Below are 20,494 nucleotides of genomic sequence, written 5' to 3' on the forward strand. Positions count from 1 at the left end.
ATTGAAACTCAAATATGTGATGAATTCAAGGTGTTTCAGTGAGTGCTCACCTGTGCATGCAAATTTGATTTCATCTTTAGTAAGTAGTAAAGTTATATCCTTGCCAAAAAATAAAATAAAATAAGTGACACACTGGAAGACAAATGTCACACAATTTCAATTTTATGTGTAACCTATAAATGATGAACTTATGGGAACAGAGAGCAGAACTGTGGCTATTAGTCTTCAATGTGGTTTTTTTAACAATGGGGAAACGATTGGTTTAAGGATATAAAACTGCAGTTGAACAAGAGGCATGGACTCTGTGAAGTCTTGAGGTATACTGAGAGCATGATAATTATGGTTGATAACAATATGCTATATTTTCAAATTTGTGAGATAGTATACTTTAAGTGTTCTCAAAACAAAAATGATGAATATGTGTGATATAACATGTTAATTGGCTTAATTTAGCCATGCCATTGTGAACACATACTGTATTGTGCATCATAATTGTGCATGACTTTATTTATGAGCTAAATAAATGAATGGAAAAAAATAAAAAAAACAAAAAAACAAAACAAAAGTTCCCATAGTCTATCACTGTCTCAGCAATGTTTTAAAAGTCTAAAGTTCAAAGTTTCTTCTGAGAATCATGCAATCCTTTAACTATAATCCCCTATTAAATCAAAATTAAAAAAACAGATCACAAACTTCTAACATATAATGGCAAGGATATATATCACTATTCTAAACCATAGGAAAGGGAGAACTGTGAGGAAATACTAGACCTAAACAAGACTAAAAAACCACTGATCAAACTTCAAACTCTTTATCTCCATGTCTGATATCAAAACACTCTTCAGATCTCAAACTCCTTTCAGCTTTGTTGACTGCAACACATTTCTCTCTCTTAGGTGGGTTCCACTGCATTAGCAGCTCCCATTGGCAGGTATCCCACAGCAATGGCATTTCCAACATCTTGCAATCTCCAAGGAATCCGGGCTTCACCTTCACAGCTTCATGCAATGTCCTCTCTAGGCCTCCATTCAGGGACCCCTGACACATGCCTGGAGTCAGCTGTTTTCCTTAGTCACTGGATTCTAAAGCCAGAAACACATTGCTGAAGCTGCCAGATTTTGCTGATTGTTGGCTTGGAATGGTCCCCTTATTCAATTACATTTTCACTGACTTTCTGTTTATCATATTACCTTCACTACCTAAGCTTGGCTGCCCTGGAAATTGCTCCATAGACCAGGCTGGCCTTGAACTAAAAGATATTTCAATTACATCTTCACCAGCTTTCTATTTTCACTGGTAATCTTCACTACCTAAGCATGGCTATTCTGGAAATTGTTCTGTAGAGCAGACTGGCTTCAAACTCAGAAATTCACCTGCTTCTTCCTTACCATTGTTGGGATTAAAGGCATGTACCACCCCACCCGGATCTAAGCTTTTCTTTAATTCCTTTCGCAAGTTGGAAAAATAGCTAGGTAGGACTTTTGACCTGAGGACTCCACTGCCTTTATTTCATTTCTTAATCTGTTTATCTCCTTGAACACAGGACTTAGTTCCATTCTACTTCCTGGGTGATGCTTTCTCCTCAAATTGTACATTTTGTATTTTTCCTTATTCAGCTTGCTCCTCATCAGCATTAACACTAATAACCATAGAACAGAGTCTATAATGGGCTTTTTTGAGATTCCTTCTGCAAAAGAATATTTTCAAAACTCTTCACTTTAGCCTCAGGTAGATTCTTTGGACACGTGCAAAAAGCAGCCACATTCTTCACCAAAATATCACAAGAATGATCTCTAGGCCACATACTAAAATTCTTCTCCTCTGTAAACTCTGAGCCAACCCCCCACAATTCACCAAATCATATTCTATACCAGTGTCTTCCATGCTCTTACTAGTATGGCCCATTAAGCAACACTTAAAGCACTGAACTGCTTTTCTAACCCACAAAAGTATGGTCATGCCTATCAAAGCAATAGCCCAGTCCTTGGTACCAACTTATGTCTTACTTAGGTTTCTATTCCTGTGACACCATGACCATGGTGACTCTTACAAAGGAAAACATTTAATTGGCTGGCTTACAGTTTGAGAGGTTTAGTCAATTATCATCATGGCAGGACATGGTGTCGTGCAGATAGACATGGTCTTGGAGAAGGAGCTGAGAACTGTATATCGTGATCCGAATTCAGTAAGAAATGAACTCTGGACTTTTTTAAAGACTCAAATCTTGTTTTTACAGGCAAATAAATTATTTGCAGCCATTTCCAGTTTAACTAATATATCTGTTATTTCCAGTTGGAATAGCCATGTTTCTTATTTACTTTCAATAGCAGTGTTTTTTAGCCTATTGTATTAGTAATTGTGCAGTATTATACTAGTGAAAGATCATATGTCATTCACTTTTGGATTCACACACATTTAGTAATTTAATAAACATTTGTTAATTAAAACAAACTTCCATTCAGACATTCATTTACAATAGCATGAGCATGTATTTCATGTCTAGAAAAAACAGCAAAGTAGCAGTATATTTTTTTTAACCTAAGTGAACATTTACTATGAGCTTGGCGTTACTCTAAGACAAAACTCCTTCAATTCAAATGACTCTACTTAGTTTCACAACTGACTCTGTTTAACTGACAAGAAAACTGAAGTGCTGAGAAATTAACTGACTTGGTCTAAGGGTCTGCAGTCAAAAAGGCAACAGAACCAATATCTGAATGCCTGTAACAAAGCCCCAAGGCCCACACTTCATTCCCCAAAGCATCTCTGTGTATATGCTATAGAAACAGGCTGGCCTCAAAACTGACTTGTCTGTTCCCAAACCACTTTTGGGCCAGTGGTGCTTACTTAAGTATTCAAGGTCAACAGAGGATAGCTCTCCCTTCCTCAAGTAAAGGCAGTACCTGTTAAGCCTGACAGGAAGTAGAGAGAAAAATGGATGGTTAAAAATTGACATTCATGTATATGAGATGAAACCAGTTATAAATCCTTAAATAAATGCCATAAATATTATAGTGGATACTAGGTTATGAAGATTTTAAGAGACTAGTTGATGTATGTATCCTAGATAACCTTGTATCTGAGTAAGCCTGACTCTTTTATTCCTGATTCATAGAGTAATACTAGGGAAAATAAACATTGTTTTAAAAAAGACCTGAATTTCACAACCATTGGCTCAATGGCAAGCATGATAGTTGAGGAAAATGGGGAAGAGCATTCTTGAGAAGTTTTAGGTGCAATATACTAGACCTCTAGCTGGAATTAAGATCTATACAGGAAGCCAATAGAGTTAAGTTAAAGAAGATATTAGTTCTAAGTGTAGAAGGGTTTTTTTTTCTTTTTTTCTTTAAATTAGAAACAATCTTATTTTATATATCAATCCCAGTTCCCTCTCCTTCCCATTCTCTCCTGCCCTCCACAGACCCCCATCCCATCCGTCTTCTGTTCCATAGAAAGGATGAGGCCTTCCATGGGGAATCATCAAAGTCTGTCACATCATTTGGAGCAGGGCGTAGGCCTTTTCCTGTGTATCTAGGCTGAGCAAGTATCCCTGTATGGGGAATGGGCTCCCAATGTCCATTACTACATTAGGTATAAATGCTGTTCCATCACCAGGGGCCCCTTAGACTGACCAGGCCTCCTAACTGACACCCACACGCAGGGGGCCTGGTTCTGTCCTACGTTGGTTCCCAAGCTGTCAGTCTGAGGTCCATGAGATCCCCCTTGTTCAAGTCAGCAGTTTATGTGGGATTCCCCAACATGATCTTGACCCCTTTGCTCATCAGTCCTCCCTCACTACAACTGGATTCCTGGAATTCAACTCAGTGCTTAGCTGTGGGTTTCTGCTACTGTTTCCATCAGCTATTGCATGAAGGTTCAATCTTCCTGATCCCTCATGTCTTCTCCTTTCCTCTCCTCCTCTTCTCCCCTTCTCTTTCTCCTAACTCTCTTTCCCCAACCCCCTGTGCTCCCAATTTGCTCAGGAGATCTTGTCCCTTTCCCCTTCTCCAGGGGACCATGTATGTCTTTCTTAGGGTTCTCTTTGTTTCCTAGATTCTCTGGATGTGGTGATTGTAGGCTGGTAATCCTATGCTCTATGGTAGACGGGGCTTCTGGCCTACCTGAAAGGTTCAGGCATTATGCTGGCCTGCCTCCGTTACCTGTCATAATCTGCTCAGGCAGTACCTGGGTCAGCCCAGGGTTCCATGGGAACTAAGTCTGCATGCAGGTGCAAAGGGTCCCTTTAAAAGACAGACCCCTGCCCATTTATGCTCTCTCTACTCTTCTCTCTGCTCTTCTCTTCTCTTCTCCCACCTATGCTCTCTCTACCTCTCTATGGCGACCGGCCATGGCAGTCAGCCATTAACCCTGTTTTTCTTCTTTCTTAGTCTCCCTACTCTGCCGGGCCTATAATAAACTGCTTAATATGTCTAACATGTCTAATATGTCTTATCTTGTGTCTCATCTTGCGCCTTATTCTTTTATTTCTAATTTAAACAGAAATCTAGCCCTACCTGGTCCCACAGCCGTTTAGCCCCAAATAAACACAGAGTCTTATATTAATTATAAACTGTTTGGCCCATGGCTCAGGCTTCTTACTGACTAGCTCTCTCTTAATTATTAACCCATAACTATTAATCTATGTATTGCTATATGGCCTTATCTTACCAGAGAATGCCAGGTGTGTCCTATCTTCCTGGTATCTACATGGTATCTCTCTGGCGGCTCCTCTCTGTGTCCTTTCCCCAGAATTCTCTTTGTCTGGTAGACCCACCTATACTTCCTGCCTGGCTACTGGACAATCAGTGTTTTATTATTCCTCAACCAATAAGAGAAACATATATTAACAGCATACACACAGGACATCTCCCACCACCTAAGGAATGATTTCTCCATTTAAATGAGAAACACTAGGTGTCTGAGTTGAGAAGATTGCTAAAAGATTTGGCATAGTCATTTATCACATTGTTCTGCTCTATCTCTAGTGATTCATTCTGAACAACAGCTGATAATTAGCTTCCCATTCAAATAGAATTAAATTTATTACACATTATAGCACATTATGGTAGCAAGACATTGATTTGCATCTTACGCTATCTGCAACTAACAAAAGTTGTATGTAGTAAAGAAGAAATGAAATGGATTCCAATGAGTTCTCACTAAGTGGTTACTTCCAGTGCTTAATGTGATGGTTATTAATTTTTAAAATTGTTCTTGTGATTGAAAACTCAAGTTAAAAACATAAATTGCTGTAACTTAAAGGTTAAAATGAATCTTTATAATGAAGAATACTATGGAAAATAAATTTGGAAGGTTAACATTTAAAGGTAATTGAAACAGAAAGTGGCCTATATATAAATATTCAGATTGGTTTGGCCATAAGAATTTAATTTTATTGCTTGTTGGTATGGAAAGGATTTAGCTACAGAACATAGGGAAAGTGAACAATTTAGCAATTCTACTATGAACCAGGATCCCTAGAAGTCCCAGGCAGATAGCTGAGTGAAGCAGAAGTGTCTTAGGGCATTTGTACACCTTATCAACTAAGAGTCTCAGATCAGGAAATCTGAGGTGTCTCCAGAGGTCACAGGTCAGGAATTTTGTATGAGATATTTCAACTCTTAAGTGTTAGCTGAAGTGCTTTTAGAATGTTCTGTTGAGGCTTACCATTAAGATGATAATGGTCAGGAAAAAAAAGTGAACTTGGCCCCTCCTCACCAAAACCAGAAAACTAGGGCAGATATCACAATGATGGAGGACAACAGGGCTTCAGGATGGTGGCCTGGATGAATGGAGTATGCTTAGCATCACTACTGCTTGGGATAGAAACTGTCCTTAAACACCACTCAACTTTAGCTTAATAGACACTCATTGGGAAGAGAGTGTATCAACCTTCTGCTTCATCATTGTGAGTTGGGAGGAGAATGAGGGAAGTGAGAGCCAGTTTTTAGCATTTGTTTGAATACTCCTAGATACTTGTGAAACCACCAAGAATATTACAAAGCTTATATAAGTTGTCTACAAAACCCTTATTATTTTATCAGGAGGTACATTAAGACTTGCCCATTTGTTCAGAAAATATCTGAGTACTTACTGTATACCATGTACTGACAGAAACTAGGGTTAAAAGCTCAATAGGACATGCTAATAGTCTGATGGAAAAGACAGGCAAGTAAACAGGGGAGTGATGGGCTGAGCCCAGAAGCAATAGGGGTGGGAAAGCCAATGACAATGATGAGCAGTTTTCACAGAGGACCAATCCTATGGGCTAAAGTGTACCAATCCCACTTTAGCATTTAAAGTGCAAATCACAGTTATGATCCTTATCCAGGGTTTATTGTACTACCAGGCAGTCTTCTAAAAAGCTTCATTATTAAAACATGTAATCCCAACAACTTTGTGGTATATATAAGCTTGATATGCTTCACATTACCTGCATTTTATAGATGAGGAAAATGAACAAAAGAATTTTCAGGCTAGCAATGTTATTACTATTAGTTTTACTAATTTTTGAGAATTTCATACATGAGAACTGCATCTGCATCACTAAACTCTCCACTTCCAAACTACTATATCCCTTCTAAAATTATTTAATTCCCATATATACTATTAATATTATGTTTATATGCAAATATTTAAATTTATGTATTATGTACAATATATTATTAATATATATAAATATTATATGCATGTATAAAATACATACCTATCCTATTGAGTCCATTTAGCTTTAAATACTCAGGAATGACATATCTTTAAGCTGTATAAAGCATTTGCATTACACATATGTTTAAATTATATACAAATACACACACATACCCTCACATACATACACACATTTAAAAACTCAGCAAGCATCTCAATCCTAGTTCTTGTTTTTACTCTTACAGAGGGCACCACATATGTGGCTGTACTCTGTGGACATGTGTTTCTTATCATTTAGATACATGAATCTCAAGTTGCTTCACATCCATTCTTCTATTACTACCACCCAGTCTATATGAATTCTAGCCCAAATTATAGCAGATGCTCACACAACTTTCACTTTCTACCCATTCAAATGGTTGTAGACTCTACTACCAAAACAATTTCCTCAAACCACAGAACTGTTTTCCTTTTTACGTCCAAAAGACTTTTTCATGTGTTCTTTGGTGACAGGGATGAAACTCAGTCTGATGCATGCTAAGCAAGCTCTGCATCACTTACCTTCATCCCAGCCTTCCCCAGCTTTAATTCCTTCGTCTTTTCCATCACAGCATTTCATGCACATGCATGTGCATGTGTGTGGAGCCCTGAAGTTGACACTGGTCATCTTTTTTGATTGCTCCTTACTTTATCAAGCAGGGTCACTTGCTGAACGCAGAGCCCAGAAATTCTGACAAGTCAGCTGGCCCTAGGACTCCCACCCTCTGCTTCTGCCTCCTGAGAGTTGGGATTCCAAGTGGTGCTGCACCTGCTTAGCTTTAATCTGGGTTCTGGGATTTAAACTCCAACCCCCATGTTTAGTAGTGAGCACTTTATACACTGAGCCACCTTCCCAGTCCTATTTATGTTTTATTTTGGAAGATTGTATTAACTTTTGTGTTTATACAACTTATATGAAGCTTTCTTTTAAAATAAATTGAAGTAAAACAAAAGTGGGTCAATTTAAAGAATCAATCATATTCTAGAACAGGTGATACATAAATATGGTACTGAAAGTGGTACCATTAAAATAAAACTCAACTGACCAAAGCTTGAGAGCGACTAGACAGCCAAGCAGACCCGTCTGAAGTCACCAGGAGGTGAAGTCCTCTGCTGTGCCAGGCTGCTGTGCTGTGCTGTTTTAAGTTGGCAATGGTGATGACTAGCCTGTGTTCCTGAGAGATGCACCACTTGCGGCCTCCAAACTTCTGCCCATGTAGTCTCTTTGCTTGGGGCGATGGGTCACTTATGTTTCCCCGTTTACATGCTTTCCAAGTCCACCCACTGCTATGCCCTGCATGAAGCCTGCAGCTGGCCAACAAATATAGTCTTTCCCTTTTACAGAGCTGGTGGTAGCTCTCTCTAGTGTGCTTCTTTCACAGCTTTGGTGACATTGTATTTAAATAATACTCTTTTACCTAGCAGATGTCAAGGGGCAGGGAGGAAAGGCATGCTTTTTAATCACTTTTAATAGAATCACGGTACCTAACAAAAGGCCTTCTATACAGAGAAGACCCAAAATGAATGTGTTAGGAATTAAATTTAATCCTATTTTAGGCAACGTGCATGTGATACTTACAATTTTCCGCTTGATCATGAAGAGTGGGATTTTTGCATGAAGAGGGGTTGAGGACAGTTCCTTATGGACTGTTGATAAATACAATCTTCTTTTGATGTTTCCTAAATCAGTAATTCTGAAAAAAAGGCCGGAAAGAAGAAAGATTTCCATGAATTTAAAATACATTTCTTTGGATAATCATCAAAATGATATAATTTATCAAATAAGCCCCTTCCAACATGGAGTTTGAACACAGAATTGAAGAGTTGTCATTTTCTCTCAAGCAGTAATAAAATTTCTTTCTTAAATTCAAAGTGCTCACAGGCCTGAATGTATAAATTCACTTAATATGCTAATTTATTTCATCACTCTACACTAGATTTCCACAGTCCTCCAGCCTATGAAAAAATTCAATTTGTATGAACCAAGAAACTGCTAGCCTTTAGTAACCATGCTTGTTCCAGCTCTTTAAGCTTGTGTTACCTTGGGACATACTGTCACCTACTAAATAGGAAAACATTATGGGTTTCTCTTCCTAAAAGTGCACCTGTCATTTTCCATAGGTTCTGAGTCTTTGTAGAGACAGACAGAAGCACTAACTGTCGGTTTCACTTCCTAAGCACATATCTTCCAACTTGAATTTTAATACATGAGTTTATTGCTCACTATTCAGGTCACCCCACAGTGATGCCAAGGACACCAAATCTGAACATCTTTAATAGATTTAGACCACAGCCCTGATCACAAAGATTAGGTTTGCTTCAAACTGAGAGAGGCTCATTTTTATGTTCTGCTTCCTTTATGTCTCAAAGGTAACGCACCAAATTAAATCCACACACTGTCTAGGGCTGCTGTGCTGCCAGGTTGATGCTTTCTTAAAACCTTTCTTTTTTTTTTTAGTAAGAAAAGATAGCTTTAAAAAAGTTGATTAACAATCTTAAATAAGAACAAATTAAAGAGTTATAGTGCATGTTCTAAATATTTCATGAAATAAATTTATACTAAAAAATACACTTCTTACCGATCTTTAAAACCTTTCTTTTTATCTGAAAATAAATGGCTTCCCTATGGTAGTAAGTTCTCTATAAATGTATTATATGCCCACTCTGCAATAATAATTAATTCCTCAAGGAGACATTTCATTTAAATAATTATTATTAATACTTATGGTGTAATTAGTTTTAAAAAATCAACATAGCACTTTTTGCCAGGCATGGTGGGGCACAACTTTAATCCCAGCACTTGGGAGGTAGAGGCAGATGGATGGATGTGATTTTGATGCTAACCTTATCTACATAGAGTCCAACCTGGGCAGATCTACATAATGAGCCCCTGTCTCAAACAAAACAAAACAACAAAAACAGATAAACAAAAAGCCCAATATAGTTAACTCTAGAGTTCTTCTATACTTCTTATTCCTCACTTTTCTAATCTCATTACTAACTACAAAATACCTATAATCTCATTACTACCTGTAAAATAGTCTCTATATCTTGTGGTGAAATAGCTAGCTTTAAAAATAACATGCGATGATTTCAGAGTACACTTCAGACCAAAAAAAAGTCATCCCACTTTCACTAAATGATAGCATCATTTAACTTAAATAAAAATGAAGAAAAGTTTCCAAGCTATCATCAATTACAATTAAAATGAAAGTTAAAATTCAATTGCATTAACACTGGTGTGGTCTTTCAAATCAATGTTAAATGTGGTCTCTCCTTCACTTCACACATCAATGTTAAATGTGGTCTCTCCTTCACTTCAGTTGTATACAACTGACATGAAGTACTAAAATAAATACAATAAAACTTCCATCTTATCCTTTTCAATGTTGGTTTTGTGAATGTTACATCTTGTATTAGTACAGCAACACATGTGTTTTAAAAACAAAAGCTCCACCTGGTAGGTAGGCATAAACACCTTTCTCATGGTGTGTAGACATTTAAGATCAACCTCAGTGTCTACTAGAGGATCGCCGAGTATCCTGAGGCATATGGGTGTAAGAACATTTCTAGACATGCTCAACTGAGAGGGAAGGACTTGCTCTGAATGTGGGCTGGAGCCAGGCTGAAGCAAACAGACAAAGGTGGAGTCTAGTGGAAATACAGCAGTCTCTACTTCCTGGCCCATGGAGAGGTAAACTAGGCATCTCTGTCACATCTTCACTGTCAATGTAGAAGGACCTTCTAAAGTCATAAATTAAAGAGCCTCCCTCAAGTTGTCCACTTGGGCCATTCTGTCAGCAATAGGAAGAGAGCAGATACGAGGATTGAGGATGTTGAGTAGATCAAATGTTATCATCAAGGATATATTAAGTGCCATCTCTGATAAACTGTGCTTAGGAAAGAGATGGAGAGTACAAAGACTGCAAAGGAGAAGCAGCAAAAAGAGGGGCTGTGTTAACCAAAACTTCTTCAGTGACCCAGTTTAAAGGTCTGCTTTACTTGCAGTGAAGAAATAATGAAACTGTCTAAATCATTAAGGACTGCAGTCCAAAGAGCAATATTCTAGTCCCATCACTGCACTGGCACATAGGATGACAGGAGTATTCATGTATTTACTGACACATTCAATAAATACTGAGCCAGGTAATGTGCGGAGAATACATCAGTGACGCAAAGGTGAGAAAGACAAAGTTCCCAGTCTCTTGAACCTTCTTTGATAGTAAAAAAGTATAAAGAGAAAAAAGAAGTGACAGTTATAAAAATATAATGAAGAAAAGCAAGATACTAAATAGGGTATCAAGAATTTACCTACTTCAGACAGTAGCAACAGTATGGTATGGACCTGAGAGGAAGGCAGGGGTAGGAGGTAGAAGGCATAGGCAAAGACCAATCGCTCACAAGGCCATTATGCCAAGGTAAGAAGTTTGTAACCTTATTGTTCAAAGCAGAGAGCTATCATAGAGCCTACTACACTCTACCCTTTATTATGGATTGTTATCAAAATAGTTATGGTATCTTGTCTATGTTTTATTGACATTATTTTTATTTGTACGAGTGTCTTTGTGGGTTGAGTGTGTACACATGAGTGTATGTTGGGAGCCAAAGATCTCAGGGCTTGACATGAGATCCTAGGCCATTCTTGGCCTGCCACGTAGTTAACCTTTACATAGCAGCTCCTTAGAACCTCAGCTCAAGAAAAGAAACAACTTGACCCAGTCCTCTACCCACAGGCTCAGTCACCTAGGCAACCCTTCCTGGACCTCTTACTCATGAACTCTTTACCCTGCCAAACATCCTCTTTGTGGCTTCCTAATATCCTGTCTACACTAACACCTGGTGCACAAACAACCCATTCTATCCCTCCCAATATCCTGTTCTACTGACTATATATAAGCTAGCCTAAGAAAAATAAAGTTTGCCACTTGATCAGAATCCTGTCTTGTGGTTGTTCTTTCTGCATCTCTTGTCCCCATTCCCTATCTCTGACTCTCTTGCCCCAGGTTGATGTCCTGCAGCTAGGGACAAGTGTAGTGACCACAGAGGCCAAAAGAGGGCACCTTATCATCTGTGGCTGTAATTAGAGGCCACTGAAGTATTCTCTGTCAGTGCAACTAGTAGTCTTAACCACTGAGCCAGTTCTCTGGTCTGTCTTATTTCCTTACTAGGGTAATATTTATATAATTGAAATACAAATTTTAGTGTATTCTGGTAACTTACGAATTAATTTAATTGCCACTACAATAAAATCACAGACATTACCCTAGAAAGTTCTCTCTTGTTCCCTGTTACACAATTCTCAGTCTTGGGTAGTTATGCTTCCCATTTATATCATCTTAGATAATTTCCATGTGCTGTTCACTTCTTACAGGATGAACTGTGCAGAACCCAGTCTTGTGTTTGAATCTTTCACTTAATATGAAGATTTTAAGATTCATTCACATTGACCAGATATCAGTAGGTCTTTAAAATTGCTCAATTCTGCATAGGAACCAGACAGTTTATCTATTATCCTACAGATGAGTATTTGGACAGGTTCTGGTTTTGATTTATAATAAATCAAACTTGTGTAGACAAGCCTACAATTGCCTTCCAGTGGATACACCTGTGGTGCCTTGTGGTGGACATGTTCTTTCATTCTTAGTAAATAACTAGCAATGAGATTGTTGGGTCACTAAGCACCTAACAGAGACATGTCTTCAAAGCTACTTCAGTGTTTCTACATTTTCACATGTTTTTGAGGTTATGAGAAGTTAAAATTTCAGCCAACCTCAATGGGCAGGAAATAGTTATTATGATTTTATTTGCATTCCCCTGTGACTGATATTGAACATTTTTACACTTGCATGTTTGCTTGCACTCAAGTGTGTATGTGTTCTTGAGTGTGTAAGTACACATGTGTGCATGCATGTAGATGTCAGAGGTCAACATTGGGTGTTGTTCCTCAACTGTCTACCTTGGTTTATGAGATGGGATCTCTCACTGGGATGCAGTACTCATTAATTACAACATGCTGGCTGATTAACAAAGTCTCACTGATAGACTTGTGTCTGCTTCACCAGCATGGGTATTACAAGTGTACACCACCACACCTAGCTTTTCCTGTGGGTGATGGGAATCAAATTCAGGTCCTTATGTTTACATGGCAAGCACTTACCAGCTAAACTCTCTCCCTAGCTCCACTCTGCTTTTATATAATTAATGAAGCTCTTAATTATATGCAAAATGATTTGTAAATATACATGGTGCTGGAATGCTTATAGATATGTGCTGGGGATTAACCCAGAATCTTGTGCATGATTATTCTATGAACCTTCCCAAATTAGTTTCTGTGTGTCATATGCACTGGCGCAGAGTAATTTTCTTTCTTCTTGTTTTCAGTTGTCCCACTACCATTTCTTCAACTCTTTCCTCATGGAAATTCCACAGTCCTTCACTGAAAAATCAATTGACCATATTGCTCTACTTTATTTTCTACCACTATAATGAAAAACTTGAAGCTGGATAACTTTATTTTAAAACAAGGTTATGTAACTTTACTTTAAATGAGGCTTAATAGCTTAAATAATTATGGGGGTTCAAAGGCATGATATCTGTATCAGCTCAGCTCTGCTAAGAGCCCCATGGTAGATGGTGGATGACATCATAATATCAGGAGTGGATATAGGAGGAAAATCACATTTTGAAAGAGGAAGCCAGAAAACAATTTAGGAATTGAAGTCACTCTCTGAACAACTCACACTTGCAAAAATTCAAGGTCCTGAGAAATCTACTTAATTCATTTGAAGGCAACACCTGAAATGACCTAAGCTCTTCACACAAGACCACATTGTCTCCCAAAACTTTAGTGGAGGGTGTTGGGAGCCATACAGCGTGGCATGAACCTTTAGGCCAAACTTGGCAAGCCACATAGTTATAGAACTGTCTTTTGATTATAAATGGCTTCTAGAAGCATGAGCACTCAGAAGAAACAACATGACCCAGACATCAATCCTTTGTTCCAATCACAAGCCCACCTACCTAAGCAAACCTCCCGCATCCCACCACTTACCCAAGCAACCTTCCTTCTTCCCACCATTCACCTAGGTAACTCTCCCCACCACCCATGAACTTTTCACCCTGCCATCATCCTCTTTCTATAGTTTTCTAACATCCTGCTTAAACTAACACCTGGCTCTTGGCCTTTTCTCCACCTCTCCTTTACCCATACTACTGACTATATAAGCTACCCTGGAAAAAATAAAATTTGCCACTTGATCAGAATCCTGTCTTGTGGTCATTCTCTCGAATCTCTTGTCCCCATTCCCCTCCCTGGACTTCTTGCTCTAGGTCGCTGTCCCGAGGGTCGGGACAACTACAGGGGGGTATAGGGCGGTCATGCTACCAATACAGTAAACCGTGGAGAAAATGCTACATTCAAATGACATTACAAAAGCATGTGTGTGGATCTATCTTTTGACGACTCCTTGATCAACATTTTTTTTAGTGTTTATTTGTTCTTTTTCTTATATCAATATCATACTATTTTGATTACTGCAGATTAATAGCAAGTCTGGTTTTTGCTTAAGGCTTGTTTAGTCTTTCCTTTTCTATACAGTTGAAGATCTAGTTATATTTAAAAGTAAGTTTATTGGCTACATTAAAATGAATCTAAAGGTCACTTTGGAAAAATAATATGGAGTTTCTCAATCTAGTCGCAAGAAATACATCTGCATCACTTAGAGCTTGTCTAAGTTTTCTCATACTGTTTTTTGTTTGCATTTTATAAATTGTGCACATCTTTTAAAAACCATTTCTAGGTACTTGGAACTTTACTTCCTGCATAGTTGGAAGTGATACTTGTAATCTAATTTGTGGTTATTTGCTGCTGGTATAGAGAGATCAATTGATTTGGTATGCAAACCTTGTTACTAGACATTGCTTCATTCATTCAGTCACTGTTCTGCTTATCCTTGGGGTTTGCTACATAATCATGTCATTAGTGTATAAAGAAGTTCTGGTTTTGCTTTTCTACTCCTTACAGTTTGATTTTATTTTGTTCCAGTATTACATGGGTGTGAGAATCTTTAGCAGTTACAGTTGTAAATGGGAAAGAATGGGGCTGGAAGTGAAACATCTAAAATCCCTATCATGTGCCACACCTGCCTCCCATTTCCACAAGGCTGCTCATTTACTCCACCTAATAGTTCTACGAAACAAGATTCAGGGTTCACTGCTAACCACTGTACTGACAGCCTCAAAGACCCAATCAAGGTCTCACAGCTAGCATGTGTCACTGCCAGGAATTTTAAAGCCCAAAGAGGTAAGTCAAGAGGAAAAGGTGAAACTATTTATATGTCGATTTGACAATTCCAAACCCAAACTGAATGTATTTTTGTTAGAGAGAAAGGAAAGAAAGCAACCTGCTTTCACAGCAGGTGCTGAAGTGCCAGCAATTTCTGGTAGGCCAGCTTCAGCTACGGAGGGTTGAGAGATGGCTCTAGTGGTGGTTATTTGCCATCACTGTGTGAGTGCTTCCCAAATAAATACCTGCTAAATCTTTATCTGGGTATTTGTGGACTTCCTTTAACCCATCCTGACTAACACTGTTCTATCAGGGCCTCTGGATACAAGGAAGGATTATCAATGCCACCATTGTTCCACCATAGCCTTGAAGACACCTTCATAATGCCTACAGAATGCACTACTTGAAGGAAAACAAGATACAACAGACAGCCACATATTTCCAGCCTCCAAAGTTGAAGGGGCCACTCTGGGGATCTTAGCATCCAACTGTATCCAGCAAGGGCAAGCTTGCACCAAACTATTCACCACTCCTGCAGCTGCTTAGCAGAGGAGTGTCCAAACAAAATGACATGGTAGAGACACTGGAGGGACTGCAATGACTACAACAGCAGCATGTTTATTGCATATTAACATATTAATGCTATTATTTTCATAGTTTGCATCTGTACTTTTCTGAGAAATTCCCTTCATTCTGTTTTGCCAGCTGAAATTATGATCATCAATTAGAATTTGTTTTGAAATGCCATGTCATTTTCAATGCCATCCCAGATTAAAAACAATCCCATTTCTCTTTGACTTACAGTGGTTTTTTTTTTTTTAACTTCTAATACTATTTTTTTCATTTCCCTTTCAACCTCCATTGGTGACTTCCCTCCCTTTTATAGGCCAATATTTCCAAAGATGGAAATATTGTATTTCTGTAAGTGAGTAACATGTAGTTCCATGTGTTTGACTTTTACCAATTGACACTCCTGTTTGAATTGCATTTAAAGGGGTTATAGAATTTAGCATTAGTATAGAGTTTAGAGAAAGCACTTACTTTAACCTCCACAGAGATATCTGTCCTGAAGGGCTCAGCCATTTGTCAAGTTCCCAGTGTTCTGGCATATGAGGGTAGGCTTCTTTAATTTGGGGGGAAAACCTCTGTCATTGACCCAGGTTTAAGTTGGTTAAAGTTTTGAAAAGTACAAGTTAGTTTTCAGTTATGAGTTTAGACTACTTACTATCAACTAATTGTAGCAGAAATATGTCAGACTGGGGGATAGGAAGATGGCTTAGTCACTAATGTGCTTGCTGGGCAAACAAAAGGGCATGAGTTTGGATCCATAGCAGGTAGTTGTATGTCTAGAATTTTGCACATGGGGAAGGGCATACATCAGCAGATCCCTGGCGCTTGCTGGCCTGCCAGTATGGACAACTGGTAAGCACTGGGTTTGGGGCAGGGGTTCTATCTCAAAAGAGAAGGTGAAAATGATTGAGGAAGACACCCACCATCAATCTCTATAATCTACATACATGCACTCATTTGCCCACACAAAATATACACACAGAAATATGGCATTCTTATTTAATCATTTTGAAGGAAGATTTTCTGTGTTCAAATACTGGCTTTACCATGTATTATTTGGACAACAGTGGAAAATTCATTTAATCTCCACGCTTTAATTTCTTCACTTGTAAAATGTAGACAGTTGTCAAAATCTAACTGCATTAGAGAATATGTGAAGAATGATTGGAGTGGCCTGACACAAAAGAAACTTACCAAGGTCTAACCTTCACTCAGTTGCTTGTCTATCGGTTATTACTTCAAGTGATTTTCACATCTACAAAGTCCTCTATCAGTGACCCATCCTCTGTGATGAAAAGTGTGAACCCTATGGATTTTAAGCCATGGCATCTTTTATCATGCTGTGATAAATTTATGGGTTAAAAAAATAGTGTAGATGTTCACTAGAGGCTGCCTCCTGTATGTCCCTGAGTGCTACATCTGGTTATGATGATTTTTAAAAAGATGGTTCAGAGGTTCAGCACTTCCTCAGTGCCAAACACAGAGTAAATAAGGAGGCTAGCAATGAGTAACACAATGCCTATATCCTTATAAAGCACGTGCTCTACCAGGGAAAATAGTAAGAAATAAAAGAAATAATATAGTGTGTCATCACCGCACAAGTGCTATGAGAAAATAAAGAAGGCAACAGAATGGCATAAGGGGAAAGCATAGTGTTTGAGCAGTCGGTTAGGTCAGGCCTTTCCCAGAAGATGGAATACATTGGACAAAGTGTAATGAAGAGCAGGCAGGAATCTCACACACACACACACACACACACACACACACACACACACACACACACACACACACACACACACACGATGGGGGAAGTACTTCTGTGTACAATCTTATTGATTGTTAAATAAAATACTGTTTGGCCAATGAAACGCCAAGTTAGGCAGGGCTATGAGTCAAAGAGGATTCTGGGAAATGTAGTAGATAAATGATGACCCAGGCAGGAAGTGACATAGCAAGGAGACTCAGATTTAAAGAAGGAGGAATCGAAAGCATCCCTCTTTTCCCCTCTGCTCTTGCTCCAGCGGCAGGATATGATCCACCGGCAAGGGAGGACGCCAACAAGGCATCCGATAAGTCTTATAAAATATATATGTTTATGATAATTAAGACTGAGCTAACAGATGAGAATCCTAGTTATTGGCCAAGCAGCATTTTATTTAACAATCAATAAGATAAACATACACAGAAGTACTTCCCCCATCACACACACACCTACCTACCTCTGTGGGAAAGAATATTCCAGATAGAATTGTATGAAAGGGCAAAAGAGTTGTTTCTCTGCCACAGTAGATCTTTCCATGTACCCAATAAAAGTATCAAAAGAGGCAACTCACTGGGCTGTGAGACTCAACAGGAAACAGACAATAGGCACCAGCATGGGCGCCACCCTCACAGAAGTTAGGGTTCATGTCACACAAAGCAGATCACTTAGATCTAGCCACTGTGGCTCTGACACTGGGGAGAAACTCCAAAAGATCATGTGCCCACCTATGGACTAAATGTAACAGGAGCATATCTACTGTCTGCAAAACTCAATATGCAAACTTTCCTCAATTCATAATCAAGAGCTGTTGGTTTTGGAGGAAAACAAAATCATGTGCTAAGCTTAAATGGTTCTCAAAGCAAGCTGAGTTGCTACTTTAAAAAAAATTAAAATTAGTCATTCATGAGAGAAAGAATATAAATGCCTATGTATGACTACTTCAAAGCTTCATTATGCCACTGTGCTTTTTTGGGGGCAATTTAATTGCTGTAAGGAAGACTGCTTGTAAAGCAGCTCCTTACTTGCAATACAGGCTTGATTTTCACCACTAAAACCTCCCTATGACCTAGCCAAAAAGAGCAAGAAGAAACAGTGGCATTACTCCTCTTGTACCTAAAGAATGCATTAGGAATATATGTAAGGTAAAACACTACTTTACCCTCAAGCAAACACTCAAAGTTAGGGTTAGCAGTAAGATAAAAAATAAAGGGGGGAGTTGACAGGAAAATCAACCTAATGTATAATAATATTACATTGATCAGCAGGTATGTTGCTCTCCCAGCCTTGGTCATTAATGACTTTCATTCTAAATTTAACATCTAGATTTACAAACCACTTGAAAATAGAAATTACTTTTCAACTCAATCTTCAGTTCATTTTTATATCATCATCTTTGATTGGCAATTTTTTTTCACACTGGCAAGCTCAGTAAGAATTTGAGTAAATGGTAGCACCTTCCTTCCAAGAGGGCAGATATCCCTATCTACTCAGTTATCTTTGTATTTTTCTTCTCGAGGTACAATCAAGAACAGCCATTGGGAAATGCTCACTTCAGGTTAGAATGAATTTGCAGAACTGATGTCAGGCTTCTGGAGACTGAATTCATTTATCAAAATTATTTGTTCTTGAAGCCAAAATGGTTTTTATCACTTTGATTTTTCCTTATTATGATCTAAAAATTACTAATGTTGAATATACATTTTAGGCCTATGTATAAGGAAATAGTAAGATTGTAAGATAACATCTTCAAATACATGGCATCATGTTTAGGTCTGTAGTAATACAGCTATGGATTGAAGTTTAAAGGCCAGTACAAAATGATTCCATCTTTATCCAATCATTCCAATTCTATGCAGTTATCACCAGGGCTTTTATTTCGTTAAGTTTCTCTGGATACCTTCTACTGAATTTTAAATTCACTGAGCACTCTGTCCTTCATAGAAAAGAGAAACAGTTCTGCTTTGTATGCTTTATTGAAACACAATGTAGCCCTTAATTCTTCTTATCTTTGTTTGTTTCCATCATCAGGGGAAGCTAAGGCAAGAATTTAAGGCAGGAGCTTGAAGGACAAACAATGGAGCAATGTTTCTTACTGGTTTGCTTCCCAGTTTCTGTTCAGCTACCTTTCTTATACAGCCCAGGTTCACATGGACTGGATCCTCCTACATCATTGCAATAAGTAAAGGCTCCACAGACATACCTATAGGGCAATCTAATGGAGGCAATTCTTCAAGTGACATTCTTCTTCCCAAGTATGCCAAGTTGACAGGCAAAATTAGCCACAGTGGAAAGTATTTGTTTTGTCACTATCAAGTATAATATAAAGTCCTAGATCTTATCTTACCCTAATTTGTAGAGTCTTTATCATGAATATATATTGGGCTTCATCTCATTTCACCCATCTGTATTGAGGTGGTCACAGCTTTTGTTCTTTCTACCAAAATGGTTTATCTAACTTCAATATCATGAAGAAAACAAGCATGGTCTCAGAGACCAGTGGGATACGCAACCATATTTGTGAGGAGTTTCTAGATTAGGTTAACTGAAGTGGGAAGACTCACCCTAAATATGACCAGCACCATTCCACCAGCTGGGAGCCCACACTGAATAAAAAGGGGAATGGGAACTGAGTAGCAGGCTTCAGCATTCTCTGCTTCCTGACATTGTGACCAGCTGCTTCCTTGTGCTCCTCTGCTGTGGAGACTATGCTCAAACTGTAAGCCCAAAGAAGACCTTCTTTCCTTAGGTTGTTTGATAGGTTTGTGATTGTATCAAGAATAAGCAACACAGTAGTCCTTCAGGCTTAAGTGAAAGGGTAGTACACAGTAATTCATATCCAGATGAGGAGAAGAGAAAACTAGCTAAGACATGCAAGAAAACAGTCAAACACAAAAGGAAGTACAAATGTATTTGCTATAACTCTCTCCCTCCATAGTCTTTCTTTAAACATAAGCAGCTGGGTGTGGTGGTTACATGACTGTGTAACTCCAGTCCTTAACAAGGATGAGACAGGAAGATAATGAGTTTAAGCATAACCTGGGCTCTACAGTAACTACCAGGCCAGCCTGGGTCACACAATGAACCCTGTTTCAAAACTGAAAAACAAACAAACAAAAAACATTTTTTATAAAGGAAAAAATGAAGAGCATAAAATGGTAATTATAAACCTCTGTTTAGGATTATAACACATAAGG

At 38.4% G+C, this 20,494-nt stretch overlaps 1 protein-coding gene across 7 annotated transcripts in view; it reads right to left on the reverse strand.

Annotated features, from left to right (window-relative positions):
* Cfap20dc (CFAP20 domain containing) overlaps positions 1-20,494 on the reverse strand; it is a 289,810-nt gene that overhangs the window by 183,207 nt on the left and 86,109 nt on the right. For all 7 annotated transcript variants that reach the window (XR_004772275.1, XM_035452377.1, XM_035452376.1 and 4 more), the window contains one exon: positions 8,264-8,378. Coding sequence is in view for 6 of the 7 variants with exons in the window: in XM_035452377.1 (XP_035308268.1) it covers positions 8,264-8,378 (115 nt within the window). In the remaining variant the exon portion in view is untranslated. The remainder of the gene's footprint in view (positions 1-8,263; positions 8,379-20,494) is intronic.

This window comes from Cricetulus griseus (genome assembly GCF_003668045.3).
Source record: "Cricetulus griseus strain 17A/GY chromosome 1 unlocalized genomic scaffold, alternate assembly CriGri-PICRH-1.0 chr1_1, whole genome shotgun sequence".
NCBI classification, from domain to species: domain Eukaryota; kingdom Metazoa; phylum Chordata; class Mammalia; order Rodentia; family Cricetidae; genus Cricetulus; species Cricetulus griseus.